The sequence below is a fragment of the Mesoplodon mirus genome, assembly GCF_964341445.2.
Source record: "Mesoplodon mirus genome assembly, chromosome: 17".
Classification (NCBI taxonomy): Eukaryota; Metazoa; Chordata; class Mammalia; order Artiodactyla; family Ziphiidae; genus Mesoplodon; species Mesoplodon mirus.
This window is the reverse complement of record NC_138993.1, coordinates 77,771,871-77,789,235: the sequence shown is the minus strand read 5'-3', so window position 1 is coordinate 77,789,235 and position 17,365 is coordinate 77,771,871. Positions and strand designations below refer to the sequence as shown.

General features: G+C 61.9%; 1 protein-coding gene across 13 annotated transcripts in view; it reads right to left on the bottom strand.

Annotated features, from left to right (window-relative positions):
- MCF2L (MCF.2 cell line derived transforming sequence like) overlaps positions 1–17,365 on the bottom strand; it is a gene marked incomplete at its 5' end in the record, with an annotated part of 121,080 nt that overhangs the window by 37,462 nt on the left and 66,253 nt on the right. For 7 of the 13 annotated variants that reach the window (XM_082602416.1, XM_082602418.1, XM_082602411.1 and 4 more), the window contains 2 exons: positions 8,343–8,457; positions 11,528–11,611. In XM_082602416.1, coding sequence (XP_082458542.1) covers positions 8,343–8,457; positions 11,528–11,603 — 191 coding nt within the window. Of the gene's footprint in view, positions 1–8,342; positions 9,935–11,527; positions 11,612–17,365 lie in introns of those variants that run through there. The other 6 variants (XR_014291754.1, XR_014291755.1, XM_082602408.1 and 3 more) reach the window with 1 other exon arrangement.

Here is a 17,365-nt window from a genome sequence, read left to right as displayed (position 1 = left end):
GAGCGTTCTCAGGGCCACCTTGACAGAGGCCAGTTGGCCTGGCACCAGGCAGGGAAACCAAGCTCAGCAATGGGAGCCAGCGGGCCCCTGGAAGGAGGCGCCGGCAGGCTGGCCCCCATCCCAGACCGGCCTGGCAGGTGGCAGGGCAGTGCATCCCCAGGGGCCCGTGGGAGAGAATGTCCCGCCTCCTCCAGCGGCCCTGGCCAAGCAGGTGGGCCCTGGGGCTGGGCCAGCCCTCGGGGTGGGCAGGAGGTGGGCAGGCCAGGCAGGGGGCTGGGGTACGGGTGGAGGCTGCAGCTGGGGGTTGGGGGGCACAGGCTGGCTTGTAGAACACACGGGTTCAGGCAGGACCTGCCCCACCGTCCCGACTGCCCCTGCAGGTGGGGACCTGACGGTACTTCTTTGTCCTTTCTTCTCTCTTTTCATCCCATGTTTTGACCCTGGTCTACAGAGGTTGCGAATGTTACAAAGATTTTATTTCCCTGTCTTCCTTTTGTAAGTGAAATGCCGTACCCTGTTTTCTCTCTGCCTGTGACTTACCTGCCAGGTTCAAACACCGTGACTTTGAACGTAGCCCTGAGCGTTCAAGCCTGAGCCTTTCTTACCTGGCTGTCTCTTCCCTCTTCTTGTGATTCAAAAGCTGCACCTGTTATATCACATGTGCAATATGGTTCTCTTAATGCTGGTCGGCTTTTCATCCCAGAAAGCACAACGGCACGAAAAACGTCAGACCCTTTTAAAGAACTCTCTCACGCTTGGTAACAGTACCATGTCTGTTCTCAAGGCTACAGCAGCCCCGTCAGGGTCAGACGCACACGGGGAGAGCAGGACCGGCCAGGGAGCCCTGACGCACAGCAGGGCCGTCACCTCGTCCTCACGACCCAAAGGAAACAGTCCACCGCTTACAAAAACACAGGGATTTCTCCAAAGAGCCTGAAAACTTGCATTTTTTGTTCTTTATATTTGAGTTGTTTTTTCCACATCCACATCAACGTGAACATACTCAAGATTTGTTTGAACCGACGCATGTGCAGTAGTAGGAGGGTCTTTCTTAGAAAACGAAGAGGTCAATGTGCAGCCCTGGGCCCCGTCTACAGGGACCCACCTGGCACAGAAGGAAACTGGAGTATGCACCTGGTTTTCAAAGACTGATTTTAATCTATCTCAAAGCACAGCCTCCTCCAACAGACGATGGATGAACACAATGTGGTCCATCCACGCAATGGGGTATCACTCAGCCTCAGAAAGGAAGGAAACCCTGACACCTGCTACAACACGGGTGAACCTCAAGGACATGATACTCAGAGAAATAAGCCACCCCAGAGTGACACATCCGGTCTGATTCCACTCACGCGAGGTCCTTGGAGGAGTCGGATTCACAGAGACAGAAAATGGACGGTGGGGCCCACGCTGGGGGAGGGGAGGGGAGGGAGCCTTTCACGGGGACAGAGCTTCAGTTCTACAAGACGACAAATTCTGGAGTCTGCTGCACAGCAGCATGCGCATAACACCACTGAGCTGTGCACTTAGAAATAGTTAGGACGGCGGGAAGTATGTGTATTTTCCCACAACTAGAAAATTATGTTGGGGGAAAAGCCCACCAAGCACATAGCTTCCTTAAATACGTGGAAAGAAAAAAAGACACGCGCACATACACACACACTATCGGCCACCTCTTTGTAACAGAGCGAACTGCTCCCCCGAGGGCACGAAGACGCCAGCACCACCTCGGCAAGTCCAGAATCCCTGCTACCTGGTTACCTGCCAGTGGCTCCACGTCGCTGCTGCAGCCCCAGCTGCCTGCCGTCTGGCTCCTACCCTCCAAGTGGGTCCTGAGACCCAGCCGCTCCGCTGTCCCGACTCCGCTGTGCCCGGGGCTGCCTCAGGCACGTCCTCTGCATCTGGAGCTGAAACCCTAGATGAGGAGGCCTCTGGGCGTGGCGACCCCCCATGTGCACGAGCTGCTGGGTGCAGCCTGGGCGCTCTGATGGCAGCGAGGGAGGGGCTCCCCAAGCCCACGCCCACGCCTCTTGGGCTCCCCTCACGGGGACCTGTCGCTGTTCCCAAGCAGGACAGGGCTGCACCCCTCCTCCCGGGCAGGTCTCTCGCCCTTCCCCCCACAGGTGAAGGCCATGGCCGCTGTTAGCTGGATGCCGCCCCATCACAGCCGCGTGCCCAACAGGTGGGGGCGTCCCACTTCTGAGCTGCCCGATATGGCAGCCACTGGCCCCTGGGAACTGCAGGACAGCTAGCCCGGCCCAGGAACTGAGCTTTACCATTTAGTTAGTTTCAATTTAAATGGCTACACGTGGCCAGTGGCTGTCACGCTAGACGGTGGTGACAGAGAAAGATCATTACAACAAAGGAAGAGTTCTGAGCCGGGCCGCCTCTGGCTCCACAGGAGAACAAGATCGGGAGGACAGAGAGACAGGACCCCTGTGGAGAGGCTGCCCCAGCAGGCAGGGGTCCCTGAGCTTCAGGCCACGTGGGGCAACGGGCTGAGCCAGGCCACTGGACAGCAAATGGACAGCAAACAGCGGGCACGGCCCTTGGCTTGCTAATTACGCGAGCCGCGGGGAAGCATCACCCCCGGCCAGAGCGCCTGACGGCCGGTACAAACGGGCTCACCTTCAAGGTGTCCGGCCTCAGAACAGAGCGCCACACCGGCCACGTGGGGGGCAAGGCTGCAGGGGGTGGAGGGGTGGTGGCCACAGGCCGGGGCTCACCGGCCCGGTCCGTCCACACCCAAGGCTGCAGCGCAGCCGCCGAAGGACAGGCCGGGCGCCGTCTACGAGGACGCGCGCCACACGCCGTGGACCAGGGAGGGGCCGCGCTGTCCTGTCTGGTGGGGGGGCATTTGCGCACGGACGGAGCGACATGCTTGACTGTGGTTTCCTGCGGGGAGCGTGAAAGCCAACGATTTTTCACGTGTGCGTTTGAATCGCTCGGGACACGTTCATGCCGCATTTTCTATCTTTATATTCACAAGTCAACTGAAAATTCACATGGAAATCACAGCCACAGCGAGAAGGGAGGTGCTGCCAGGGGCTGAAGGCAGGGCGAGAGGCGGCCTGGCTGCAGGGCTTGGCATTGGGTGTGTCCCGAGCGCGCGGCTGGGGGCCTCAGAACGGCATTTACAACCCTGCTCCATCCCCACGCGTGCTGCCTTTCCCCGTCACGTAGTCCATACAACTGCAAGTGGGGGCACGTGTGTGCACGCGTGGGGTGTGCACGCTTGCGTGGGGTGTGCACACCCGCTCCTATGCACATATCAGCATTCGTGTGTGTGGTCTGTGATGCACACCTGCACGCACACGTGATGTGTGATGCACACCTGTGTACATGTGTGTGGTGTGTGATGAACGCCTGTGTGTGTACATGTGTGTGGTGTGTGATGCACGCCTGTGTGGGGGTGACCTCTTTGCGTGCACCTCTCCTCGGGGTGAACACGACCTGCCACAAAAGCCAGATGGGAGATGTGCCTCTGTCTCCCGAGCAGCTGGGTGATCTGACCCGGGTCCATGGAAAGTTAGCGTCCTTATCGGCGTCAAGGAATCTAGGAGCCTCTGAGCTGCGCCGTCACCGGGCTGGGAGGGACGGCAGCTGTGCAGGAAAGTGATCCTCGATGTTATCTTCCAAGCCCAGGGCGAGTAGGTGCGGGACGCCCCCAGGGATCCTGCAGGACTGCCGGGTGGCGGGGCGTCCAGGACGGCTAAGTGTGTCCTTCAAAGAAAAGCCAGACACCCACTGTCTCAGTGTTGGCAGCCCGAAGCCCCTATGACCCTGCGTGTGTGAGTACACGCATGTGCCTGTGCATGTCTTGTGTGTCTGTACACCTGCACCCACAGGGGAAGCCGCCGGTGACTGCCTTCACCAGGAGAGGAGGATCAGCTTGGAAACTTCGGTTTTGCCACAGGGAGGGGTGAGAGGGGTAAGAGGCGGATGGGGGGTGGGGGGGACCCAGACTCCAGAATCGCGGGAGGAGGGGCCCTGGAGCCCGGCATCCCGGCTCCGTGACTCGCTCACAATTTACTGAGTGCTGGACCCAAGCCCTGCATGGAGACACAGAGCAGGTGTAAATGAATCAAATGGTCACAATCTTTCCTTTTTTATTGGGCAATTTCCATCAGCATAAACATGCTGTGATCTCCCTCATCTTAAAAGAAAACCTCGTCTGCCCCACCCCCGTCCCTCACTGACCATTTCCCCACCCACCTCGAGAGCAAATCCTGGAAGGAGGTGTCCACGCTCACTGCACTGGCTCTGATCCCTCTCCATGACCGAGGTCCCCCCGACTGACACCCACCCCGGGGTCCTGTGAGGACCATCCCCCCTGAGACCCCCCTGGTGGTCCTGTGAGGACCTCCCCTCTGCCAGAGGTCCCCTCACCTCCTGTAAGCCACCGTCGGGGGGGAGCTCCCCTCTCCCCATGCCCATCCTTCACCCCCTTTTGCTTTGCTTTTCTTCTTCCGCAACCCACACTCCTTGCATCTCATTTAATTTTCTGAGACCATGAGCACAGGATTTTACCTGTTTTGTCCCCTGCCAGGTCCCAACGGTGTCCAGCACCGGCCAACCCTCACAGCGGTGACCTGAACGGCTCCCTCTGCCATGTGCAGCCCCCAACCCCCGGCATGAGTTCTGCTGCGGTTACAGCCACTCTTCGGGCAGGGCCTGGGGGTCACGGTCACATGTCCTTGGACTTGTCCCCACCGGCCTGGCAGATGGTGGTGATCAAGCCCTAGAGGAACCGCAAGGGTTGTAGGCATCGGCGTGGGAAGCCAGCCCCTGAGCCACGACGGGCTCCCAGGAGCAGCCCCGCGGTGCGGCCGCGGACCCGCCAGCTGAGAAATCACCAAGGCAGCCCAGCTTCTCTCGTGGAGGCATTTCCATGTTCACGTGCGTCCGGTGCATCCAGACGAGGGCTGCCCGGCAGCGTAAGGTTTCGAGATGACCCACGACTGTGAACCAGATGTAACCTGGGGCTCCTGTCCTCTGCCTGTAGTGACAGGACGAGACCTACGCGCAGGAGGGTGTATTTTTCAGAGGACAGAGGGAAGCTCGGGGCCGACCGTAGGAGTCAGCGTCTCTCAGAAGCAGCCGCACGAGACCGTCCGTCCACGTGATCTGTGTTGACCTTTACAGCGCGCCTGGTCCCAGATCTCACCCTCCCGCGTGGAGGCCGTGCTGGTGCCGGGCTGTCTAGGGTAAGCCCGGCCCGTGCGGGGGGCAGCGGGGGTTCCCCCTCTTCTTGGGGCCGGCAGTGCTGGCTGCGTCCACCAGGTGGCAGCCCCTCCCTCCCTGGGTTCCCGCAGGAGGGGAGACCTTGGCAGGCAGCGCCCGGCCCTGCTTGACCCACGGACACCGAGTGTCTCCCTCCCGCCCCGTGAGACGTGCGCTGAACCTTCTGGAAACGCAGCTGCCTGTGAGCTGATGGGCGACACCCTTCCGTACCCTTAGGAGGTCCCCCAAATCCACCCTCGCTCGGGGCTGATCCCCCCCACCCTCGAGGAGCCCACCCAACGTCGCTGCGGCCAAGGGCTCGGAATGCGGCCCCTCCCCGCCTCCCTGACAGCCTGCCAGGCACCCGCCCCACCCCCCGCTGGCCCGGCACCCAGCTGCGAAAGGACGGTGTCCGGTGCTGACGCCTGGGTTTCACTCTGTGTGAGAGGGCGTCGGGGCCACGGGAACCGCCCCCCCATCCTCCGTCAGGAGGAAGAGACGTGAACAGGACACACGCCGACCACCACGCCACGCGCGTCTCCCTCGAGGTGGAGCCCACGGGTCTGGGCTGCACACGCTCAAGCCAGCCCCATGGCCAGGTCCACGGCACCACAGCCCCGCCAGGTACAAGGAGACCACCGTCACTCCTCAGTTTCAGGGGGAGCGTGTTTCTTGCCCTTGCATCCGTGGGCAGAGTCTGTTTGTGACCTTGGAGACCAAGGTTTGGAGAGGTTCCACTGCACCAGGGTGAGAACCCCTTAAAGAAGGAGAGAAACACAGGTGCTGGTCCCACCTGAAGGGGAGGTGAGTGAGCTGCGGTGAGGGACGCGGGGGGAGCCTCGGTCCCGCCAGGCCGTGGGCTGACTTTACCACCTGAGCTGCCTTTGCTCTCTGCAGACGAAGCCCACTTGTCCGGGAAATATTTACCAAGGAACCACCTGCTGCTCTTGGGACCTGCGTGCAGGGCCAGACACAAACCAACGCCGAGCTGTCAGGTAATGGGGACACTGCAGCTAAGCCCGTGAAGTCAGGGAGCCAGTGGGCCGGGGCCGGGGGGTGGCGGGTGTGACGGAGGGCCTACCAGAGGAGGGCGCCTGCAGCCCGAAGAGGCGCCACCGGGCCGAGGGAGCGCGTGCAAAGGCCCCGAGGCCAGGAGGCCTGAGGAGCCGCAGCACTAGCGAGGGTGGTGACCCGGGGAGGGAGGGCTCGAGAGGGCACAGAGGCCGGCCTGCTGCGTCCGGGAGAAGGCTAGCCTCTGAGCCAGCTAACGATGCTGCCAGACAGAACGTGACCTCTGACCTTCCCAAACCCGAGAGTGACCTGAAACCTGAGACTCCCCCACAGGCAGGGGAGGGTCACCCCACCGCACCATCGTAGGTGGGCAGTGGGAGACCATACAGCACCCCCGGGGCCCCTGTTCAGCCTGCACTGAGCGGGCCGGTCACTGCGGCAACGCCGACCACCGAGCCCAGGGCCGGCAACCGCCTCGGCTGGGGCGGCAGGGCCGTGCCCGTAGCTACGGAGAAGGTTCATGGCAGCTTCTAACCGCAGGACTTCGGACCGTACGTCCCTACGCAGGGGCCGGAGGGGAAGAGACAGAGAGACAAGGTGGCAGCAAGAAGGCCACGGGGGTCTCCGGGCCCCTGGACGAGCGCAGAGCCCGCCCACCTTTGCCGATGCCTCTGAGTCACTGGACCCTAACCCACCGCCACGGAGATGGACAGAAACCTCCACGGAGCGCAGGCGGCCTCTCTCACGGCTCATGGGTGCCAGACTGAGAACAGTCCCTCGGACCCCTCCCCGGGCAGCATCCACACGGACCTTACTGAACCGTGAGCTCCACTGCCTGGTCTGAGACAGGCCTGGGGACCACGGGAGACGGGGGAAAAGACGGCCACAGGGGGACAAGAGGCACGGGCCGGGGGGCTCACGGGGCGGGGAGGAGGGCCACGCCTCGCCTGGACGTGGAACGCCCACCCCTGGGGGATGTCATGGAGGGGACCTGGGGAGCTGGCCACAAGCCCGTCCCCCGGAGGGCCAGTGAGACCGCTGGGGGGGCCCGCGGTTGGCCACCAGCAGCCGCCGTCTTCTTGTTACGTCACCGGACCGCCTGGAACCGGTGCCGAGTGCACCTGCCCTGCCTCTTGCTGGCCTGTCCCCGGTGTCCCCGGTGTCCCACCGCCAAGGCTGTGCGGCTTTTCTGCGTCTCACTGCTGGGCACGCCGAGAGCTGGACCCACCGTGCCGGGTCCCCCTCCCCCGACACCCCCTGTGCCGCTCCATGCGGGCAGCATCCACCTTCCCGCCACTCTCCAGACCCTTGAACCTACTCAAGCACCATCCCCCGAGGTCCAGGGACCTTGTCCATGGCCTTCCTGGCTGTAACTTCACGGGAGAAGACAAGTGGAGACGCTTTGCAGGATCGCAAGCCCCCGTGAAGCCCCTCGAGGGGGCACGGCCAGCCCGAGGGGCCCTCAAGGAAGGCTGCGCACTCCCAGCATAGTGGCTGAACCTCCCGCCTCGGCTCGGCCACCCGGAGCCCGCCCCAGCGAGTTGGGTACAGAGGAGGACGGAGACGGTGGCCACCGTAACCCAAGCCTCAGAAGAGACCCCACCCCGCGGGCCCCAGGGTGCGGCGCCCAGCTCTCTCTGCCAAGTGACCTTCCCCACCCAGCTTAACGCCTCCACCCCGCAGGCATCTGGAAGGATCTCCCCCAGCCTCCCCCTCCCCCCGGCACTGATCGGTGCTGACGGGACGACACTGACCAGCACTTTCTATAGGACAGGTGTCAGGCGGTCAAACTCGCTGTCGGGTCTGTTTCCCAGATTAGACTTAATTCACCGAGCTGTGACCCGCCTTCCGGAACCCGACGGAGGGAGAGGCTGACGGCACCCGCGCCCCCAGTGCCTTAGCAGGGCAGCCCCTCGTCTGCTGGGCGGGAGGTCGGCACCCTCACCTTTTCCGAGGGGGGGACCCTCGGGCAGCAACACACCCCCGCCCCTCGGCTGCTGGGTGCCACACCGCCCAGCGTGGCTGTGGGCTTGGAGCAGGTCTCCCTACCTTTCTGGAGGACGGACCCAGTTCTGCTTGAAATAAAAGAGTGACCTGTCCACACGCACCTGGGGATGCTGGTGAGATAGGTCATGACATTCTGGAACTCCTTGTCGGGGACGTCACCGAAGGCCGGGTAGTCGGGGAAGGTGATGACGGGGCTGCCGTCCTGCCCCCGCCCACCTGGGGAGAGAGAAGAGCAGCACTGAGCACGGGGGCGCGGGGCGCTGCTCCCAGGTCTCGGCAGGTCAGTCATTTCCAGGATGAAACTCACTTTCCATGTTTTGTTTTGTTTTGTTTTTTTTTTGATGTAGACCATTTTTAAAGTCTTTATTGAATTTGTTACAATATTGCTTCTGTTTTTATGTTTTGTTTTTCTGGCTGCAGGCATGTGGGATCTTAGCTCCCCGACCAGGGCTCGAACCCACACCCCCTGCACTGGAAGGCGAAGTCTTAACCACCGGACCGCCAGGGAAGTCCCTTCCATGTGTTTTATTATGAGAGAAATGTGTGCTATCGATGGAAATATTTGGAACGAAGTGATGAGCTGAAACAAGCACCCGCTATTCTGCCACCGCGGGGGCATCGCGGGAGCATGTTTCCTCCCAAACCCACTTCCGTGCGTGTCTGTGTGTGACAGACCGCGCTGAACAGAAAGCTGGCATCCTGCTTCCTTCCTGACGGTGTGGACGTTTTCCATGCTCCACAGGTGACGTGACGAGTGCTTAAACATTGCACGTGCCATCAGGCTGCAGCCCGACGGCCCGCTCGCCCTGTGGCGACTTCGGGTAGACAGTTCCCGTCTGATGGGAGTCATCCCTTCGGCACCCTGTGTGGGGAGGTACAGGTGGAACCGGCCGGGGGGGGCACTTTTCCCAGGGGAGGTGCACCCGACACAGTTCCCGGGGGACAACGAGGCAGTGGCCTTGGATCTGGGAAGGTGAGCGCGGCTCCCCAGGGCCAGGCAGTCGGGAGGGCAGGTGCGGAGATGCAGGCTGGGAGTCTGGGCCGAGCTGTCCCACCGACGACCTGGGCGGAAGTGCAGAGGCCAGGAGGTGAGGCCAGGCGTGGTCTGCTGCCAGCCGGTGCCCTGCGTGGCAGGAGGTGGCCACCTCTGCTCCTCCGGGGCTGGGTCCTTCCCTCTTCCCTTTGAACCGAGGCTGGCCTGGCCCATCCGAGGTGGCAGAAGTGATGCTGCGTGACTCTCAAGGCTGGTCTGCGGTGAACTTGCACAGGCAGCCGGCTGCTGACAGCCTGATACAGGTGAGCACCTGGAGCCCCTTCCGAGGGCAGAGCCGGCTGACCCCTGAAGACCTCTCACCGTCCCCACCAGCACGCTCTGGTGTCCTCTGGCAGCGTCTGGGCAGTTCTGGTCGTCACTCTGGGGGGTGCTGGCCTCCGGTGGGTGGGGCTGCTCTACATCCTACAACGTCCCCCCAGTGTCAGCGGCGCTGGGCTGCGAAGCCAGCCACCTTGACCTTTGCACACGGACACCCCGGCAGGAGGTTACGGCAGTTTGGTCCAGGGCAGGCGGTGGGCACCGTGATAACTGGCCAGGGAGTCCTCACGTTGGGAGGCGGGCAGCCGGGGTGTCCTGGCGGGTGGGAGAGGGGTGGAGAGGACGAGGGCCACCCCCGCCCCCGGGCTCTGCTTGGCCAAACCGCACGGGGTGTCCACAAAAACCCAGGACGGTCCAGCTTTGTTTCAGACGTTGAAACTCAAGATGTGTTGTCTTCTAACCAATTCTCAGACTTGACGACGTGAACCAGCCCGGTCCGTCGGCCATGCTCTGGAGGTTGGGATGGCGGCGGGCTTGGTGGTCCTCAGCTCAGGGCCTGGCCACCCGCCTGTGGGCTCGCCTGAGCCCGGGGTCACCTTCCAGGCTCCCTCAGGTGCTGGCAGAATACCCTCCCGTGGCTGTAGGGCTGGGGTCGCTCTCTGCCCCCGTCGGTCGCCCACCTTCCTCCAGACACCCCGCCATAGCCCAGGCCAGCGGTGGGGCATCTTGGTCACATCAGCTCTCTTGTCCTTGGCCCCCCATGTGCTGGGGGACCTGGGGCCTGTGAGGCCCAGTAGTCAGTGACGTTGTAGCCGCCAAGCTGGGGCCGTGGTTACTTCCGCAAAACCCCCTCCCCGAGCACCCAGCAGCCTCTGAATAACAAGAGGTGTGTCTGGGGGTCAGAGCCCCCTGGGGTCTCCTCCTGAGGGCAGCGGGTGAAGACCTGAAGGAAGGTCAAGGTCATGACCCTGTCCTGGTGGGGACTTTTGTTTCTCAGAAGGACACCCCACTCTCTCTCCTTCCTCCGTGAGGTGGGCGCCCCTTGCGGTGGTGGCCCCTCCAGGAAGAGCAGGATGCCATCTCCGCTGACAAACCTCAGAGGCTCAGCTTTCCTGCTCACGGGGCTCAGGCCTCAAGAGGCACTTAAACCCCAGAGCGACACCGCGGGTCCATGTGTAGGACCAGAGCCACACAGGGCACGGCCTGGGGAGCAGCTCCTGGCACCAAGGGATGGGCAGGTGAGCCCGGGGGCGCAGGACTGGCTCTTGGAGCTCAGGAGAGACCCCAACCTGCTGGCCAGGGGAAAGGGCCGTGAGCAGGGGGCCTTCATCCTCGGGCCCCCGACCGACAGCACAGGGAGCCTCGGTGGGCAGGCCTGCCCGGGGGGGCGGTAAGCGCCCTGCTCCAGGCACTGCTGTTGCGCAATGTTCGCGGCCTTTGCAAGCCCAAGGCACCAGCACCTTGGCCGGCCGGAGAGGGCAGCAAGATGTCCCTGCAGGCTGGAGACAGAACCTGGATCCCAGGGGAGGGTGGCAGGCGGACAGGGGCCGGAGATACGGAGCGATCCCAGGACAGGCTTGTGGGCAGCGCCGGCCCCTCGCCCTTGTCGGTGGCACCCCAGGGGCTTCTCCCAGAAGACGGAGCCACGGAAGCCAGACCCCAGGCCCTGGACACTGCACGGGGGCGACTGTGCCACACCTGCACCTCCTCCCCGTCCCAGGAAAGCTCTGGAATCCAGGAGACTGCAGCCAGGAGCATTCGGGCCACGCCCCCCTGGGGACCCAACTGACCCCTGGCCGGCACTTGCCGGCTCTGAGCTGCCCTCATCACAGGCATCAGTGCAATGGGGGGCGGGCCGTACTGCACGGATTGTCCCCAGGCCCCACGACGCGGTCACGGAGGACCAGGAGGCCGACCGCCTGGCCGAGCAGACACCCCCCCGCCCCCGTCACACGCCCTGGCCTTCACACTCACCAGACAGGTAAGCAAAGCGCTTCTGCAGCTGGTCCTGGATGTCGGCAGCACAGAGCGGGCTGATGTCGTGGTGCATGATTTCATCTGCGGGGAGAGCAAAGCAGACGGAAACACGCTGTCATTTGGAGGAAATGGCCTCCCGAGCTACGTCTGGGTCAGCCCCACCGCAGACACTCGAGGGTCCAGCGGTCACGGGCCTGGAAAAAGGGATTCCAGTTTCCAGTACAGAAACCTTTGTTTCTCAGAGCACAGAAAGCTGTGCGCTGAGTGATTCATCAATATTTAAAGCGTGGTGTGTGTCAGAAGCACAGAGAAAGGCGGAGGGAGTGGAGGAAGGGACAGGGAGGGACAGAGGGGGACAGGGAGGGACAGGGAGGGACAGAGGGGGACAGGGAGTGACGGGGGGGACAGGGAGGGACAGGGAGGGAGAGGGAGAGGGAGGGACAGGGAGGGATGGGGGTACAGGGATGGACAGGGGGGACAGGGATGGACAGGAGGGACAGAGAAGGATAGGCGGGCAGAGGGGAGGTGGGGGGAGTGGGCCAGGACCGGGAGCTGGAGGACTGACCCCGAGACAAGTGCTCAGGGAGCGACACGCTTTGGTCTGAGGGCACCTACCAACGTCCTGGGAGTGGCTGGGCCACCCGTGGGGTTCTCGCCTGCTGTCTGTGCGACGACCCACTGGTCAGAGTGGAAACCTGGCCATGGCAGTGGGTTCAGACACACATGCCTGGAGCCTCACCCCAGCCTGACACTGACCCTGAGCAGGGCGCTGAGCCGGGTACTGACAGCCGCAAGTCCTAGATTAGGGCCCCGAGAGACCCAGTCATAGCCTGGAGGCGTCGACCAGAAACACAAGGTTTAGGAAGACTCCTGCTGGAATCCAGACACGGGCAGGGTCTGCGTCTATGCGGGGCACCAGCAGGCGGCCACAGAACCAGGTCGCTCGGGGGCCTTCGGGGACCCGTGTCTCTAGTTGCTGCTAGGTTGGCACCACGTGACTGGCGGCCCACGTCTTGTGTCTCCAGACCCAGGTGTCCTGGAGGGTCTGCAGCCTTGAATGTGGACACAACTTCCCCACAGAGACTACAGCTCACAAATGGCTTAGAAGTCAGCTCTCCTACACCCAGGAGAAGAGTCAGGCGCCCAGGGCCTGGAGATTCGGGTCACGGAGACAGTGAAACGCCCTCCGAGCGGATGAGCCTCCGTCCTGCAGACCAGCGAGCATGGGCAGGTGGCACAATTAAACGCACAGGCGCGTCCCCAGATCCTGGCTGTCATCTGTGGAGCTGCCGAGACCCATGGCTGGCGGCCCTGTGACTGCCTCGTGCTGATGAGGACGTGACGGGGGCCGCGTCCCGGGGCCACTCGTCCCGACAGGGCTGCAGCCCGTTCAGGGTCAGGGACTGAATGACGGGCCACGCTCAAAACACTCAGAGGCCACGACTCTGCCGGTTCCACAGGCAGCTCGGGGCCATGCCACCTCCCCTGTGCAGGGAAACGTCTCACCAGAGGCTTTCTTTCGTGGGAGAAAAACAGGGCTGGAAACAAGTGCTAAAAGAAAACCCGAAATGTTTTTAACTCCAGACGAGGTGGTTTATGGCCGTCACACCTCATTTATTTAGAACACACGTCAGGTGCGATGGATAGGCAGCTGCACGGAGGCCGGGAGGCTGGATTTTCCGCTGCCCACACTGTCGAGCACGGACCCTGTTCTCCTCAAATCCGGCCTCTGCCCGCCGGGGACAAGCACGTCATTGAGACGGACCCCCGGGGAAGTGGGGTCGCCCTCAAGCTTGGAAAGGAGACACCCAGGGCTGCAGAAAACAGCACGGATGCTGCCAGCTGGCAAGTCCCCTGACTGGCGTGGATGCTGGGATGGGCAGTTCCCCAGGCCTCACAAGACGGCCCTCAGCCCGCAGACCCCCCAGGACCACATCAAGACTCCGACAGGCATTTCTGCAGAGACTCTCAGACCTGGTTCCGAGCAGCCGAGTTGCAGGGCCTTCATGTGGCCCCTCCGATGAGCACACTCCCTCCTTCCTGAGCTCGCTGTGGGCACCAGAGCTGTCTGCCCTCCGTGTCCAGCTCCCCCGGACGGCAGACAGCTCCCCACGTACTAGGGGCACGGCTGATACTCCTGACCACCCCTGCCCTTTCTCACTGGCTGGACCACTGTCCATGTTAAGTTGCTTCCACAGAGGGACGCACTTGGAGCCGCCGCCCCGACGTGCTTCGAGTTCCCCAACCAGCCGAGGTCCTGCCAGGCCCAGGGTCTTTGCAGAGTGCTGCCCACTCTGTGATGCTTTTCCCATCCCTGTTTCCTGGTCCAATCTTACTCAAGATGTTTTACCGAGATGTCACCTCTTCGGGGGCGGGGGCCTTTCTCCGCCTCCTAGCCTGGCGGGGGCCTCACAGCATCCTGCATCCCCCGCGGAGGGCACCAGCTGGCCCACTCCCAGGCCAGGAGCCCAAAGAACTCGTGCTGAACGAATAGACGATGACTCCTCAGAGCTTCATTTGGAATCTGGCTAATTTGGCAAAGTTCGTTCTGACTTGCACACAGGCTGGTTCCAGAATTTCTGCCCGTTGCAGGCCCCGTGGGTGCAGACCGCTGACCACGGCAGCTGCGCCCCAGAACCCACCACCCGTGAATTTTCTTGGGCAGAACTAACCTAATTTGTGCCTTAGATCAAATGACCCAGTTTAGGTTTAAAAGTAGGGTTCCTCTGCACACGAGGTCCATTCAGACAAATGGACTGTACAAAAACTCACACATGTTAAATGGTCACTGGCCGCCCCGCAGAGAGCTGAGAATAACCGAGCAGTTTCCAGCTGCCATCGAGGCACATGGCGTGGACAGCAGGCGCTGCGGTGTCGGGCACTTACTGCTTCTTTCTCCCTCAAAGACTAGGGCCTCGTCCACGATATTTCATCTTGCACTCGAGCGGCAGGTGACGGCCGGTTGAGAAGTGGAGGTGCCCGGCCTGGCCCATCTGAGGTCTGGGACGGGAAGTGGGGTCGCCCTGCCCGCCAGCTCAGGGTCAGGCTCAGGGTCAGGGGAGGCCCAGCTCCTGCACAGACCCGCTCTGTGTGCACACAATGCCTCACAGATAACCACCCGACAACAGCTTTCCTGTCGCCCAGACGTAAGCGGAGACTCCAGGCAATTACCCAACACAGAGTCACTCTGAGACGGGAGGGGTGCAGGGGGGAGAGGACGGCGCTTCCCTTCCGACCCCTGCAGGGTGGGGGCTGGGGGCGGGGTCTGCAGGTTGACCTGGCCCCTCTGGCACCAGCTCTGGGAGCCCGTCTGGAAAGGTCACTCTGTCCGGAGCACCGCAGGGGACAGACGCCCGCTCCCTGTCAGTGGCCAGAGGGAATGACCCCTCGCTGAGCTCACGACATCTCAGTGGTGTGGGGACCCAGCTCAGTTCTACATGAGGACAAAGGGGAAGAAACACCAACCGCTGGAATCTCTGGCCACAAAGCGGTCCCCTGAGTCCGGCCTGGTCTGCGCAGCAGACCTCCGGGGGAGGGGGCACCACCCTTTTATCTTCACACCGTTTCATCTTAACACAATCAGACTCCGGCAGCAAACTTCCTTCCTCTGGCAAACTGACTCGCATATTTGCTTTCTTTTAGGACGAGGATTTCATAACGCAGAGCAGGCTGCATGTGGCCCGTGCTGCCCACGGGAAGGGCTTCTGAGCTGCACCGTGATTGCCAGCGCTGCCTCGGGCCGAGAACACATACAGGGTTGGGGCTCGAGAGACGCAGAGCGCGTGGACCCTGGAAATCCATGTCCAGGTGGCGAGGGTCTGGGTCAAGGAAGCCCACAGCACGTGCAGGAGCCTGGCGTTCGTGTTCAGAGGCTGGTCCCTGCCTTGCCGGTGACCTTGGATCTTGCTGAAGGGGTGACAGGAGCATGAGGAGGGCTCCTACGGAGGGGTTGGCAGCTGGCAAGAGGCCCTGGGCCCCAAAGTCCACTAAGTCCGTTACGAGCTAAGTCTCTTCCTTGTTTATATCTGGCTGAACATCCACACCCGAGGCTTTTGTTTATTTCCTACCAAAATACACCCGTGATGCCCTTTCAGAGTCCGAAGTGGAGAGTCCGTGGGGTGGCCTCACCAAGTCACGTGGGTGGGATTCTTAGTCCACAAAGACCCCACCCAGTAAGCCCCACACCAGAGCAGAGTGTGTGCAGAGGAATGGCCGCAAAGAGGCGACTCCAAGCTGGGGGACGAGGATGCCTGGGGCTCCGAACAGGCTCCGTTCCGGCCCTCGGTCAGGCAGGGACCCATAAGCTCCCCGAGTCCCTGGTCAGGCAGGAGAGGCATCTCCATGGCAACCTGTAGTCCACAGGCCGGCTCTGGGATTCAGCCCTTCGGGATGTTGGAGATCTACACTCACTTGGACTGAATCCTCTCTCACAGGCCATCCTGGGTATTTTTAACAAGTTACTCGTTACTGGATTGGCACAAACATTTCACATCACATACGATGCATCGTTAACTCAGTTCACCACTGTTCTCCCCGATTTCCTGATCTCAGGACGTGAATCCTTATGTATTTTAAAATAAAAGGCCCCATATGAGAAGATGCTTAACCAAACTCGTCCTCAGGGAAGCCCCATCTTCAGCAGAGGGGTTGGCTCCCAGGCACCCCCAGCGGAGCTCAGGGAACCAGCCGGGGCCCAGCTGGCGCCGTAGGAGCTCTCCTGCGTGGGCACCAGGGACAAACACTGAGACTTGTGAGGGCAGGCCCTGGGGGACCACAGGGGGCACCATCCGTGCAGATGAGGCCCAGCGGCCTCCTACCACCCAGGCCCCAGACCTGCATCTTCCAAGGCCACGGCCCACTCGGCAGCGTGTCTGCAGCTCAGGCTGCATGGGAATGACTCTCCTGGGGCCTCGGCAAGGCTCATGTAGAACCCTCATCCCATCCTGCCCCGCCAGCCATGGCCTTTTCAGTTGATCTCAGACAAGTGCAGGCTTCTCAAGGCCACCCACCCGCGGGGCTGGTGCTGATCAGACACTCCCTCCGTGCGCTGGACAGCAATCAGAGGCCAGGGCTCCCCCAGGGTCACCAGCGGACGCGTTTCCACCTGCCCCGTCACCAACACCTGTTTTGTGAAGGTTCTGGATGTCAGAAGAGACCACCTGGGCAGCAGCTTCAGCCAGGTGGGCCTTGGGGCGCATGCTCCACACCCACGCCAGGGGCCCCGGATACGAAGCTTGCACGCACGTTTCACAGCCTGGCTTGTGGATATTCACACCGCATGCTTGGCGGTTTCAGAGCTACGAACAACTTCTTAAAAAATAGCTTTTGGAATCCTGTCCTGTAGGATGTCAACTACATCACCTCTGCCACGTCCCGGGCGACGCAGGACATGGAAGATACCTGGCTTAGACGTCGCACCGCCTGCCGATGGCAGACGGCTGAGCCCTAGCGGGCCTCAGAATCCTCTCTAACACAGGCTCCAGGCAGCTCGCCAAGCACGCAGAGACCTGCCCCGACCTGCATCAGTGACCTGCATCAGTGCATAAGCAACCCTCACACCCACTGACCCTCACACCAGCATGGAGCATCTTTCCAGGGGCTCCACTCACACTGGGGGGCTCCAGACTTTCACTTCTCTGCACCTTCGGCAGAGCCCGCTCCCCAGTCAGGGAGAGAAGGGCTCCACAGTCGGACAAACTTGGGGAGCACAACAGAAAACCTCTTGTCTTGAAGACTCCGGGACTACCCCCCAAACTTAACTGTCACAGGTTCTTGGGTGTGCAGGGAGAAGGGGGTGCACGGCACCTCCCGACTCCTGCAGGATTCACGTTGTTG